The sequence below is a fragment of the Dasypus novemcinctus genome, chromosome 11 (genome assembly GCF_030445035.2).
Source record: "Dasypus novemcinctus isolate mDasNov1 chromosome 11, mDasNov1.1.hap2, whole genome shotgun sequence".
In the NCBI taxonomy this organism is placed as follows: domain Eukaryota; kingdom Metazoa; phylum Chordata; class Mammalia; order Cingulata; family Dasypodidae; genus Dasypus; species Dasypus novemcinctus.
The window spans coordinates 76,840,571-76,854,594 of record NC_080683.1 but is presented as its reverse complement, the minus strand read 5'-3'; the positions used below and the strand labels follow the sequence as shown (position 1 = coordinate 76,854,594).

General features: G+C 33.7%; 1 protein-coding gene across 6 annotated transcripts in view; it reads right to left on the bottom strand.

The window, feature by feature from the left end:
* GRIK2 (glutamate ionotropic receptor kainate type subunit 2) overlaps positions 1 to 14,024 on the bottom strand; it is a 764,129-nt gene that overhangs the window by 482,008 nt on the left and 268,097 nt on the right. For all 6 annotated transcript variants that reach the window (XM_071218609.1, XM_058307194.2, XM_058307193.2 and 3 more), the window contains one exon: positions 12,477 to 12,734. In XM_071218609.1, coding sequence (XP_071074710.1) covers positions 12,477 to 12,734 — 258 coding nt within the window. The remainder of the gene's footprint in view (positions 1 to 12,476; positions 12,735 to 14,024) is intronic.

The following is a 14,024-nucleotide window of genomic DNA, read 5'->3' as shown; positions in this document are numbered from 1 at the left end:
TAACCTTGTCTAAATTTTCTTTGCTTGTAAGGACACCAGTCATGTGGATTATATCCTACTTTGATTCAATTTGGGCTCATCTAAATAGGATCTTTGAAGATCCCATTCACAAATGGGTTGTCATCCATACCCTGACTCAGCTTGACACATTCAGAGGCACCATTTACCAATGGGTTCACACCCTTGGGAATGTGGATTAAGACTTGAAAATGTTTTCAGTGGGGTACCTGATTCAATCCCAAAGATTGATCTTGGCCATTTTTGAAAATCTTTTAGATTTGATTTCTTTTAAAAACCAAATACAAATATTTTTGCCATGTTGTTTATTAGTAAATGGTAGGTACCGTTTTCTTTAAGAGTTGTTAAAAATGATTTTTAATCATTATGTTTAAAAGATTAACCTAATGTCTTGGCTGAGGTTCTGAAGACATCTGGTGGTATTTAAAGAAGAATTTGCATCAGTTGCTGTGGTTTCTCAATATGCTAGTAAAATAGCTTTCTGACCTTCAGCCATATTTTAGGAAAGGAAATTATAGCTTATCATTTTCTCTTTGTGTAATTAATATGGTAATTAACAAGCTAGAGTTAAGATTTCAAAGACTGACTTAATTTTCTTTCCTTAATGTCATCACAATTATTTCAATTTGATAAAAAGTTCATTGGGAAAATAGAATAGATTTTAAAAAGTGGTTAATTGACAAATCATAATCACTGCCCATGCAATTAGTATCTATTGTAAAATTCTTTAAAATTAAATAAAAAATAACTATCACTAAATTTTCTGTAATAGATATTTTAATATAATATACCAATGTAAGATCATTCTAAATCTTACTTTATGTTTGGAGATTTTTACTGTATTTGCAGGGAAATTTTCTTCTGCCAAATTAAAGTCAATTCGAAACTGTTTAAAATATTCTAAGGACAGGAATTTTAGCAGAATTGACATTATTCAAAGTGGAAATTCAGACCATTGAAGGCTATTTTAAGAAGTAATAGATAATTTTATCAATGTTAAATCACTATAAAACCTTTTTTAGTTTGCTTTGAAAGTTTAAATTTGTTTTTATATGCAAGATGACTTTATTTATTGTATTGCAAAGTTTGACTTTATAACAATTACTTTTCAAAATATGATACATTGTATATTTTTCAAGAAGGTATAGATCAATGATTCTGGAAGCACAGTCTCTAGACAAGCAGTATCATTTTCATCTGGGAATTTACTACAAACAAAAATTCTCAAGACACATCCCACACCTACTAAATCAGAAGCTGGGAGTAAGGCCCGGCAATCTGTATTTTAACAAGCCTTTCTGATTATTTTACTCTAAACTTAAGTTTGAGACTGTCTAAAATAGATTATGCTGCAGTAAAAATCACCCCCAAAATTACAGTGACTTAATAGAGTGATATTGTATTTCTCATAAAAGCAAGGTCTGCTGTGGATCCCAGCAATTCTCCAGGGCAGCTGTCTTTGATATATTGGACCCATGTTTTAGAATGCTTCAATCTTATGGCACAATTGCTATGGCAGGGCATGAATGAACTGGAAAACTAAGCACCAGACAATTAAATACTTCCACTGGAAAGTGAGAAACATTACTTTTGTTCACATATCATTGACTTAAAAATCCACAGTAGTAATGCCTACCACAATTAGCTATGTTTTCTGTTCCACATACTTGACCCTGGGTACAACTCCAGAGTTACTGAATAATAGAAGTTGGTCCAGGAATCTCTAGTTTTAATCATAGTACAGTGATCTTTTTCTCTGAGACCCATTAAAATTTAAGAGCCAGTGCTTTGGATTTTAATTTTTAATATTTGTATATAATTAATTTTGTTTTATCAGAAAGATTAATTGGCTATATGAAAGTGCAAATATCTACAGATAGTAAAATATCTTCTTTGGTTGTGATATGGGAACAGGCAGAAATACAGGTTAGGTTTTGCATTGTCATTGACTTTTACAAGTCAGGATTCTGTTTATAACAAGAGGGGTTTAGTATGTGTAGCAGTTTGATATGGTTATAATTTCCAAAAATAGATATTGGATTATGTTTGTAATCTGGTCTGTACCTTGGTGTGACTGAGTTATGATTAGGGCTTTGATTGGGCCACATCATTAGGACACTGAGTCTCTGTCCCATGGTGGGTGGGGACTCATAGATAAAAGGCATGGCATAGGACAAAGTTGGGGGTTCTTAATGTTGGAGTTTTGATGTTGGAGTTTGATGCTGAACTCTTAAGCTGGAGCCCTGGGGAAAGAGACAGAGCCGTTTGCCTCATGGTCTATAACTGACCTTCTTGGGAGATGCAAAGTCTAGAGAGCCTCAAAATCTACAGCTGACCCTGTGGAGAAAACAAAGAAGCTGAGCCCAGGGGAACCCAGGAAGCCTGAACCCTCACAGACGTCAGCAGCCATCTTGCTTCAACACATGAAAATAGACTTTGGTGAGGGAAGTTACTTATGCTTTATGGCCTGGTATCTGTAAGCTCCTACCCCAAGTAAATACCCTTTATAAAAACCAATTTCTGGTATTTTGCACCAGCACCCCTTTGGCTGACTAATACAGTATGCATTTACACAAAAATAATAATAATAATTTTTTGAATTCCTTTTTGTCACTGGAATACCATCCAGTAGACACTGCCATCTCTGATTTGAAAGAATTCTGAAATGATGGACAAATTATCCTGTTGGGTTTTAAAACTTTCTTGCCATCTTCTCAAAAATTTTGATTCTTAGATAATTTTGTCCCCATATAAACTTTATATTTTAATCAAGATAAACTTTTATACAATGTTAAATCCCAGGAAACAAAAGCAGTTAGAAGGGCAGTTATGTCAACCTCATGAATAATGAACACCAAATCTATCTAGATATATACATAGACAGGATGTGGAGTTCTTAAAAAAGTTTCTGATACAAAAGTAATTTATTTATGATCAAGCATTCAATAAATTATTTATTCCACCCTGCTGAAATTGATATATAATAGGCTTATTTATTCTCTTCTTTACCAGAATTCTTATTATATCTAAAAATTAATATTGTCATAGATTTTGGGGGAATTGGTATTTTAGATCACAATCATTAATATGCAAATAATATAAAAATGAGCCTCTATGTTGCACAGTCTCTACACTGAGTTATCTCTAAAGAAATGACATAAATGTTGCCAAAACAATAATGAAACATATATCCATATAATCCTATATAAACATGTATACATATAAAAACTTACATATACATATAAAACAAATGACATGTCTCAAAAATCTCCCTCAGTTTTTGGAGTTTCCCAAAACTCTTCATCAAAACTAGGCAATATGCTTTCTTTTCTCCCTTCCTTTGTTCCTTTTCATGTCTATTTTCTGCTGCTAGGTCTTTGTCATTTTCATTGACGATCTAGTTGCCTCTCACCTTTTCAATTTCTGCTCTCTCAACACAGGGATCCACACTCCAGAAGGCTTGGAACAACCTTCCTTAGGGGACAAGTATTCCTTTTATAATGGAAGACTGATCACATTGCTTCTCTGTTCTTAAGTCTCTAATCATACTATGAAAAACAAACAACAACCTATTTTTTCAGTGGTCTATGAATCTAACAAGATTTGCTCCTGATTATCTTTTTCCTTCTTGCTCTTTTCCTGCAACACTCTTCCTTCAGAACTCCTCATGAGATATTTCCTCATCTTATTCAAATCTCAGCTCAAATGTCACCTTCTTGGTAAGATCTCCTCTGACAACCCAGTTTAATATTACAGTACTCCTTTTCTTGTCCTCTCTATGGCCTCCCCCCCCACCTTATTTCTTGTCACATTTGATACTATATAAGATACACATTTATATTGTTACTGTTTATCAACTACTTTAGAATGTAAAATCTGTGAGACCAAGAATTTTCATTTATATTTTTCAACCTTGTAACTCCAATAACAAAGATAATGTCAATACACAGCAGCTCCTCAATAACTGTTGACTACTAAAGGAATAAACCAAGACACAAATGAAGCAATTTGTAAATGAATGAATGATAACATTTATCTAACTCCCATTCTAAGAAAACATCCCCCCTCCCCCCCTGCTAAATGGATTATGTATGTTGAAAATAAGATTCACAACAAAATTGGTTAGGAAATTCTTTATGGAATGGAAATAAAACCTCCTATAACAATCTTATCAAGTAAACTAACTCTTGCAATATACATAGAAAGAATAAAGCTATCAACCCACGGGATTAGGAGTTAGGGAAGGTTACTTCACAGAAAAAGAATATTTTAAGGTATATTTTTAAGGTGATGGATAGATCACCTTGAAGAGCATTCCAGGCAAAGAGAAAGTCTATGCACAGCAAAAGAGACTTGAGACAGCAGGACATCACTGGAAAGGGAGAACTAAAATTATTCATGGAAATATGTAGTGAAAGAGTTAAGAGAAGGAACACACAAAAAGTAAATCAGAAAACTGTATTTGTGCCAAATGAGGGAGGTTTTATAGGTCATGCTGAGGAACTAGAACTTCATCTTCTAAGTACTGAGGAGACACTAATCAATTTTAAGCTTAGGAAATGGCATCAGAATTCATTTCAGAAAAGACCATATTGTCTGTATCAGAGAGATGAGCTTAAACAGTTTTGCAGGCAGGACATGGTCTAGGCAGTAAATAATAAAGATATTGATGAAGACAGGCAGTGAGGATGGAGGAGAGAAGTGAGATGGAAAAATGTGAGATAAAACCAAAGTATTTAGCAATCCACTGGAAATGGTGGGTGAAAGAAAGACAGGAATCTAGAGTGACCATTTGTACCTGGCTGGGACAATTAAATAGAGGGAAATTCAGAAGAAAGAGAAAATTTTTTCAACAAAGGTAATAAATTCAGATTTTATCATGTTGGTTTAGATGTGCCTGTGAGCTATCCAAATGCTGATCAATGGGTGTTTGGATCTACAAGTGTAGAGCTTTAAGAAACACCTGAAGATGCAGATTGGTGAGTCTATACCATAAAAGTGGAGAAAGCCATGGGTTCTATGAAAGGTTCCAGGGAGAATAAGGTAAGTAAATGAGAAAACAAGAATGTTGGGAATAAAATCTTGAGCAACATCAGTATTTAACAAGCAGGTAGAGAAAAGAGAGTTTTGAGAGTATGAGAATGGGGAAAAAAATGGCTGAAGAGAAAGAAGAAAGCAGGAGAGAATAATGCCACAAAAACCGAAAGCAGGAGAGGTTAACTTTTTCCCTGAAGTGGGGAATAGTCAAAATTGTCAAGCGCTTAAGGGAGATAATGTAAGTGCTATCAATCTCCCTGTGCTACCTAAAGGGGGAAAACAGACAAGAACAAAATAAAAACAGGGAGAAAGCACCTACCAAGACACACCTGCCAATATGGTCCAGATTAAAATTTAGGAAAACTGGCAGCATCTGACCATCACCAGGGGAATTATTCTCACTTTATGATTATTTTGTATTCTTTTTCAACAGACAAATATTCTTGACTGTTAAGATTTGGTACAAGACCTGATCTTTTTATTTTTTTTTAGATATGCATTTTGTTTCACTGTTCACAAAAAATATGGACTTTGTGAATATGGCAAGTTAGAAATTTTATTTTTGTCCTTTAGTGTTGGCATATATTTTAAAAATTTTAAAATTTAAAGAAAGAATTAGCCCTATGAGTATATTTTGTAAATATTCACTATCATATAATCAGAACTGGAAATAATATTCCAAACAAGTTTTATGCTTGCTTAAATAGGAATAAAGAAACTATATTCAGGCATAACCAACTTGTGGAAACACTAATCCACCAAACTATGTAATCAACTATAACCAAATAATTAGGTTTAACACGTAATTGCTAATTGTATTTGCACTTGGAATTAGCGAACACAGCACTAGAAGCTTTATACTTAGAAGGTACAACATATAATCATCTTAGTTCGAAATTACTCCCTGAAATAAAATCAAAATCATTTGGTCCTATGTTTACAATACAGAAATGGTTATATTATTCAAAAATAAATGTCTTCTGTGAATATATATTTTCACAAAAACTTATTCTATTGACCTCTTTCATTTTATCTTACTTACACATAGGCCCAAGGTACAATATAATGAATTTTCACTATTAATTGGTTTTCCATTTTATCAAACTAACTCCAAAAGCACACACAGATGTACCTAGACCACAGTCTGTAAATATACTTCTTCAGAGTTAATAAAGTTAATAAAAGAAAGTGTTCTGCTTTTGCTTAGAATAAAGGCCTCAGCAATTTTTTCTATGTTCATATTACAGAAATTAATGAATATTCACATTGTTAAGTATTATGATTCATAGGAAAGGTGGCAGATTTTAAGATGTAGGATACCTCCAACTCCATACTGGATGATTTCAAGAGAATATTTCATAGATGCCTCAAACTTTTAGAACCAAACTACCACTTCCTCTCCAAAGCCTTCACTGTATCTTATCAGTTTAAGTAAAGGGCCCTTTAATTAGTGGCCTAGACCAGAAACTCAGAGATAATTCTTATCATCTCTGTCTCCATCATTCCCTCCCTTATTTAATTACCAAATCCTATCACCTGTATCTCCTAAATTGTCCTAGATCTCTCTACCTTAACATCATTCCATCAACTCCTTCCTAATTGAAACTGTCATATTTTATTCAACTTGACAAATTCAGAAATTCTCCTGCTTTTGATCTTGCTTCACTCTCCGCAATACCTCAATAGCCCCAACACATTCTCCACACTCCAAAGACTTACCAAAACCTTGTCTGACTGTGTCATCCATAATGATGAATACGACTGCCCAAACAAAAACTACTACCATGGTTACTACTACGACTATATTGCAATATTGAATGGGATGCTCTGCAGTGACTGCCCAGTTTCAAAATCCAGACCTACTTCTTATTACTTGTAATCTTGGGCAAATTGCCTAAACTCTCTGAATCTCAATTTTCTCTTACAAAAAAATTACTAATCATTCCTTCTTCATAGAGTACAGAGAGGATTATATTGCACTTATGTACATAACATTCCTTATTGTTGTCAGTTTGAGGTGCTTATTATGTAGGCTCTATGAGGCATTTTATCTACATATCTCATAATTTATGACCAAAATCCTGAGAAGCATATATTAGTCTCAATTTACAAATGCATCCACTTAGGCTTTCAGTGGTCAGTAAAATCGCTGAAAACAACACAGCAGAGCCAGAATTTCTATCTGATGTCAAAAACCATAGCAACCACAGCAATCTAGCCTAACAGATGTCCCTCACTCTATGTCCCTGCCTGAATTCCCAGGAAAACAACTGAATGGATATATGCCCCTCCCTGAGTCATTTACTGGTGGCTTGGAAAGGCATGCCATACCACACAACATGACTGGTCTAGCTGTAATCCCGTAGATTGTGGAAAGTGGGGAGGCCAGAAAAGGAGTAGCTAGTAAAAGGGTCTGTGATCTCCCATGTTAGTGTTATATATTTTAGCTTATCATTCTGCATCTTCCCTGTTCCTGGGGCCTGATCATAATGAAGTGCTTGCGGTTCCCTGACAAACAGGCTCCCTCAGGCATCCTCACATTTACACATGCTGCTTCCTCTGGCCCCTTCTACCACTGAGGCATTTCTACTTGTGCTTCATGATAACTTTATTATAATGACACCTTCTTCAAAACTCTCCTCTGCTATTTCCAGCCAGCTTTATAGCCTTCCTCTACTGAGCTGCCTCTGTTTTCCTGCTTCTCTCTGCACTTGTAACACTATAATAATGACATCCGCCCAAATCACTTTTCCCTGCTCAGTCTACTCTGAGCCTATGGAAGGAGTCAAAGATTTATATGTAAGTTCCATCATGTCCCCTGTGCCTAATGTAGTATCTGGTTATATGGGAGATGCTTGATGAATATTCGTTCAAATAAATAAGTGAATATATGTTTAATTGCAGTTGAAATAGGATCTAGGCACAATTCATCAGAGCTTCTTTACAAAAATTTTGAAAGGATAGAATAAATCACGTCTACATATCTGGAAATTATTGTTGAATCCATTTATTAAATAGCAAGCATTTAAAAGCTTCCTACCCTTAGTTGCCTTGAGCAGATTACTTAGCCTATCAAAGTTTACTCGGCTATACAATGCTATAATAACAGCTTCTTCATGCATTTATTCCTTAACTACTTATTAGGTACTTCCATGAGAGTACCTAAGTCATTATTCTAGGTTTCAGTAACAGAAGGGTTAGCAGCCTTAGGGGTTGCCCTGCCTAGCAATGTGTTTGATTCAGTGGAGGATACAAGTAAAGAAAGCTCTCATGGGGGATGGTGATGAGAATATCGCAGTGCTATGGGACAAGGTAGAGGAGATCTATTTCAGACTTGAGAGGAGCGGGCAAAGAGCCTTTCCTGTGATCAAAGACAGATGGTAAATATGAGCATGAATTACTATGGTTCATGAACACATTTGACTTTATTCTTAGAGCAATGACAAGTTTTTAAAAGAGGAATAGATAGGGATTGCATTTTTTTAAATTAATCAAACTGCAGTGCAAAATCTATATTAGAGGGATGCAGAATTATAGTACAGATGGTCATCTTTAGTGAAGAAGTGGTAGAAAGGATGGAAGGACAGATTTGAGAGTTTATAAAAGTGTTGAATTAAAAACTTTTAAACTTGATTGTGGAGCAGAGAAAAGGAAGGCATAGAGGAAACTCTTCAGGTTTGTATCTTGGGATGTTGGTAGGAAGAAGAGCTGGTCAGTGGAGGAGGCAAGTATGGTGGGGCCATTGCCTGTTCCCATTGGAACTGTTGTGAGTTGTTGTGAAAACTAATGAACAGTTCATGTCACAGCAACCAGCACAATGCCTAGTCCATTATAGTTCATTAATGAAATTGTCGTCCTCCCCATTCCCCTCTTCTCTTTTCCAGAGTTGTACCAGAAAGTTAGTAGCAAAACTCAAGCTTCTGTTTACCAGTCCAGAGTTCTGTGTTAATGGACTGCTGATCTATAAACAAAGATGAAACAGGGATTTTAAAGCAAATATTCATGACTTATCCTGGAATTACTTACAAGCTGACAACTATCCAATTTATTTTTAGTTTATATTTAAAGTGAATCATATGTTTCAAAATGACTGACAGAAACACAGCTTTGTTTCTGGAGCCAATTCTTTTCCATCATTTTTGGACATCATTCAGAGCTCTAACAGACTTTCAGGGTATTTAAAAGCATTCATCCATGACAACAACAAATGCTAATTATCATAAAAAATAAACAGCTCCTGTTAACATCATTCTAAGAATTTCTCCTACACCAGCACTATATTTCATCTATCATCCCATCTGTTTTGGGGGTGGAAAAAAAGACTGGATGAAAGTATAACTATCATGTATCAAACTGGACAACACAACAAAAGAGAAATGAATATAAATGGCAAGAATAACATACACAATAAATCTGGAAAAGGAAAAAGGAAACATGTAAATAAAATGGCACATGTGTGTCCTGCAGTAAACAGCAGAGACATAGGTCCATAATGGAGTCAATAATATTTCCTCTTTTGTGTACAAGACAAGATGTCTCAATTTTTAGTTCACAGTCTTAGTTAAAATCCCATTTCCTCCTAAATCAGCAAATAGTCATCTTGTTCAATTTATCTCAATATTCAATGATCTTTCAAATAATATTTTATGAACAGAAGGTGAGGGATAAAGTTCTGAAAGGAAATTATTTCCTAAACAGATATCCCAGCTTATTACACCTTTCTATAAACTTACTTAATTTATATTTATATTTTATTTATTCAGATTCCAAAGTTTTCAGTTTGACTAACTCTGCTAATAATTTAAATTGTGGGAAGTTTACAGATTCTCTCCAATGTATTCTATCATTTAAATTCTATGTGGAGACTTTAAAGTATGTACAAAAACATGTTAAAAATCTACTTTTACATTTTTATGAATACATTACAAAGAGACTCATCTGCCTATCTTAGAGTCAGTTCAATCACATAATATATCAAAAGCACCCAAGTTGTCAAAAGTGGTTCACGAATTTTTTTTTCAAGTAAGAACTCCTTCTCTTAAAAAAAAAGTGATTTAAGTTAAAAGTAACTCAATGTGGCCAGCTACAAATGTTATTACTTCATTACAAATGATATTAAAAAAACATGAACAATCATAGATCCCTAAATAGGGACTAGAAACTAAACAAGGGCCAGGACTTTATTTCCTTCACTGGCATATACTCACGTCTAAAATTGCCCCTGGTAGGTAGCAGGTACTTAATCAATATTTGCTGAAATTAAATATAATGCAAAAATAGGACACTAAACATTTTATTTTTCTCAGAATTTTTTAAGGTATACTTAATCTACAAATAACTCTGTGACCACTCTCAGTTGGCATGAATGTTTAATAATCAAGGAAACTATGGAATCTTCAGGTATTTATGTCCCCTTCAAAGTGATGAGAGTGGAAACATTTCTTTTAGAGAGCAACTAACTATTTTAACAAATTCAGTCTGACACCAAGACTGCATAAAAGTACATAATTTGAATTAACCAAGTTACTACATATATTTCTCTATTTAAATTTGCCTCAATGATATAAAAGTTAAGAAAATAATTAAAAGCAGGAATAAGTCATTACATATGGAGCTTTATCAAATTATGATGAGACTTTGATCACAAATCACATTATCTTTTTATTAATCACTCATGAACATAAATGAAATAAAAATATCACATACACACACAGAGTAGTGTAGAAAGGTAATGTAGGCATAAATATTTTGAACATTGTCAATTTCCCTCCTCTTATGAGTTTTAAGATAATAAGAAATAAATGCAAAATATTACATAAACAACATATTTACATGTATGCACAAATGTGTATTTATGTGTTTTTACATATTGAGTGTATAAACATATGAAGATACATTGCTTGACAGTATTCATCTTAATTATGTCAGGATAGAATGGAGAAATAAATAACTCATGGATTCACAATACATGTGTCCATATTTATATACTTATATTTATGATCAATCATAATCATAAGTGGATCAGTTATAACTGAGGATGCCCTGGGCAGTCATATTTTACAAGCCCAAGGACAACATTCACATAGAACATGACATTCAAAAACTGGCATAGAAGACTTTACTAATATGGTAAATTAATGATCTGGAAATGAAAACAATACAATAAACTTCATATCTGTAAGTTGAGCTAAAGTCATATCAAAGGTACTTGTTATTTTTAAGGACATTTATTAATGTATTTCTAAGTTGAAATTATTTATAAAAACTTTATGTGTTTTTTTTAAATCAGAGAAGCAAAACCACTCAATTTGTATTTAAATTCACTCTTTTAATACCAATGAAGATATTTTTCAAATTATTTTTATTGTTTTTCCAACCTTGTAACTCTTTGTTTTGTTGGGAGAAATTCTTATCTCTCAGTTTGCAGAGAGTCAGTTTTATGGGCAAACGGACTAATTTCTGCACATAGTTCCATATACTGTATGCTCAATCAAACTGTACCCCTTGAGTACTTCAGAAGAATTCAAATTTAAATGAACTTCAATCTCAATGTGAATAAGAAGGAATAATGAAATGTCATAAAATAAAATGTTTTAACATTCTAATTTGAAGAGCAGTATTTAGACTGTTAATCAACATTAAACATCTTAACGTGAAATCTTCTTATCACTATATAATAACCAAAATAAAATGCCTACCCTTTACCAATAAAACTGCCAAGGAAAACATAACTATATTTTTACCATTTACTTTCGTATATTTTTCTATGAGATTTGTTTTTCCTTGATAGTTTTAAGATGACCCTTAATAAATATAAATAATAACATACATTAAAAACAAGAAAGCACAGACCACCTCAAGGCAGTGAATATGCAAGACAGTGAAACAAATACTATTTAGTATATTCTATTTTCCAATCTCTCAAACTGTGTTTATACATAAGCAGCTCCCAAAACTCTCAATATTTCAACAGGTATCATATTGTCCACATTTGAGAAAAAACTTTTAAAACTTTAGCATGCTATACAAATAAAATGTTTATTACTTTTCACATTTAATCTTTGCACATAAACAGCTAGAGAAAGTGTTAAGGCAAAATTTTGTTCTTTCTTGATAAATATTGTTCTCGGTCACTCTCCTTAACCTAGCAGAAAAATTCTTTGAATAAATATTTCATCCAATATTATAGTTCAAACTAGCTGATCCTTCACATAAAATAGTGCACAATTTATAAACATAAAGAAAAAACGTATCATTTCCTTATTCTTTGTTTGGATATATAAAATTAGTGTTGGTTGATTCTAAAAAACTTTCCATCACTTCATTTAAAAAAAAAGAAGATTACAGTAAGAAGCTGGAATGGACACCAGAAAAATATCTATATTTAAAGCATAGCCCCAAATGCTACTGATTTTTCTTACCAGTGCTGTCATCATATACAACAGTGACGGTTTTCCACTTGAAAAACTGGACCAGGTCCAAAATGGCACGGCTGAGTGAAGAGAAGTCTGGGTAGAGACTGACATAGAAGGAATCTTTGTTGTCTGACACCTGGTGCTTCCAGCGGGTCTGTATATGGGGAACCCCCAGAGCATTGCAGATGGACTGCACTGCATTTGCTGAAGAGCTGTGTGAAGGCCCAAAGATGGCAGCCACCCCAAGAGACAGCTGATCACAGGCTGAAGAGGAGATAGAAGTCTGTCAATAATGAGAGGAAAGATACCAGTGTGCCAAAAGATACCACATTATTATTGCAAACCAAAAGGTATCATCCCAAAGAAAGATTTGCTCTTCTTTAATTTAACATCTACATTTAGTTAATTGTATGTTTTGTCTAACTCCAATATTTTCAATCTGTTACAAAGGAATTTAATTCACCTAGACACTTGCAGCTCAATTTCCAAATAATTCTAAATATCAAAGGAAGAGAGAGGGAGAAAAAAAAAGAGGGAGGAGAAACACTTTAGAATTTAAGGGCAAATGTGTTCTTTTTAGAATAATAGTTCAAATCAGGGAGTTGGGGGAAAAATGCAACGTCTTAAATTCAGTAGCCATCCTCTAATTTCAAATTCTTAATCAGAAACCATTTGGTACTTCCTACCCACCCAAAAATCTATAGCTAGACCCAGGTAAATATCTGCACATATATGGTGAACATGCAAGATAAGCAATGCCTACAATCACCCTACAAAACTTGGTATGTCTCAAAAGGGTGATTTCATGTGGAGTAATGTCACTAGGCAGAAAGGATGCCACAATCACAGGTTAAGTATTTTTAAATATTTATGTTTTTGGACTTTGGATGCTTGCTATACATCTTCTTTATTTTTTCTAAAATATTTATGAAGTTTGTATTTAGTCATAGGAAATTTTATTCATGTCACTAATAAGTAATTCACAGTAAATTCACAGTAAATAAGAGAGGTATAAACAAGCTGGAATGTATACAAATAGAATGGATGGACTATGACAGGACTAGAAACCTTATATCATGCACATTGACAGAAAACATGAAAACTGTCTTTAAATATTTGAAGACCTGGCATAGAAAAGGGGGCTTAAGCTTGGTTCCCTTAAGGCAGTTTCCCAAAAGCTATACAAGGAAGGTTTATGACAAATGGTTAGAAAGTTCTCATAGATTTTAAAACAAGGTAAATTTTTTAAAAAATTCTAATGGGAAGAAGGAAATGTCCATGAATGGAATAGTGTGCCCCAAGAAGCAATGGTTTGCCCATCCCCATTCAAACAAGAGAGAGGAGGGTTGTTATTGGGAGTTAGTCAGCAATTCTGTGTCAGACTCAATTCCTCCAAAATGGATAGTTCATGATTCTGAGTGACATTTCCTGATATTTACACCTCAGAGTTTTCTGCCTAAAATACAATGCAATGGGTGAATTCTTAAGCATGGAGGGATTTAATAATTGAGTAAAATTTAATTAAAGTAACTATTTGTTTGAGCTTCTTTCAAA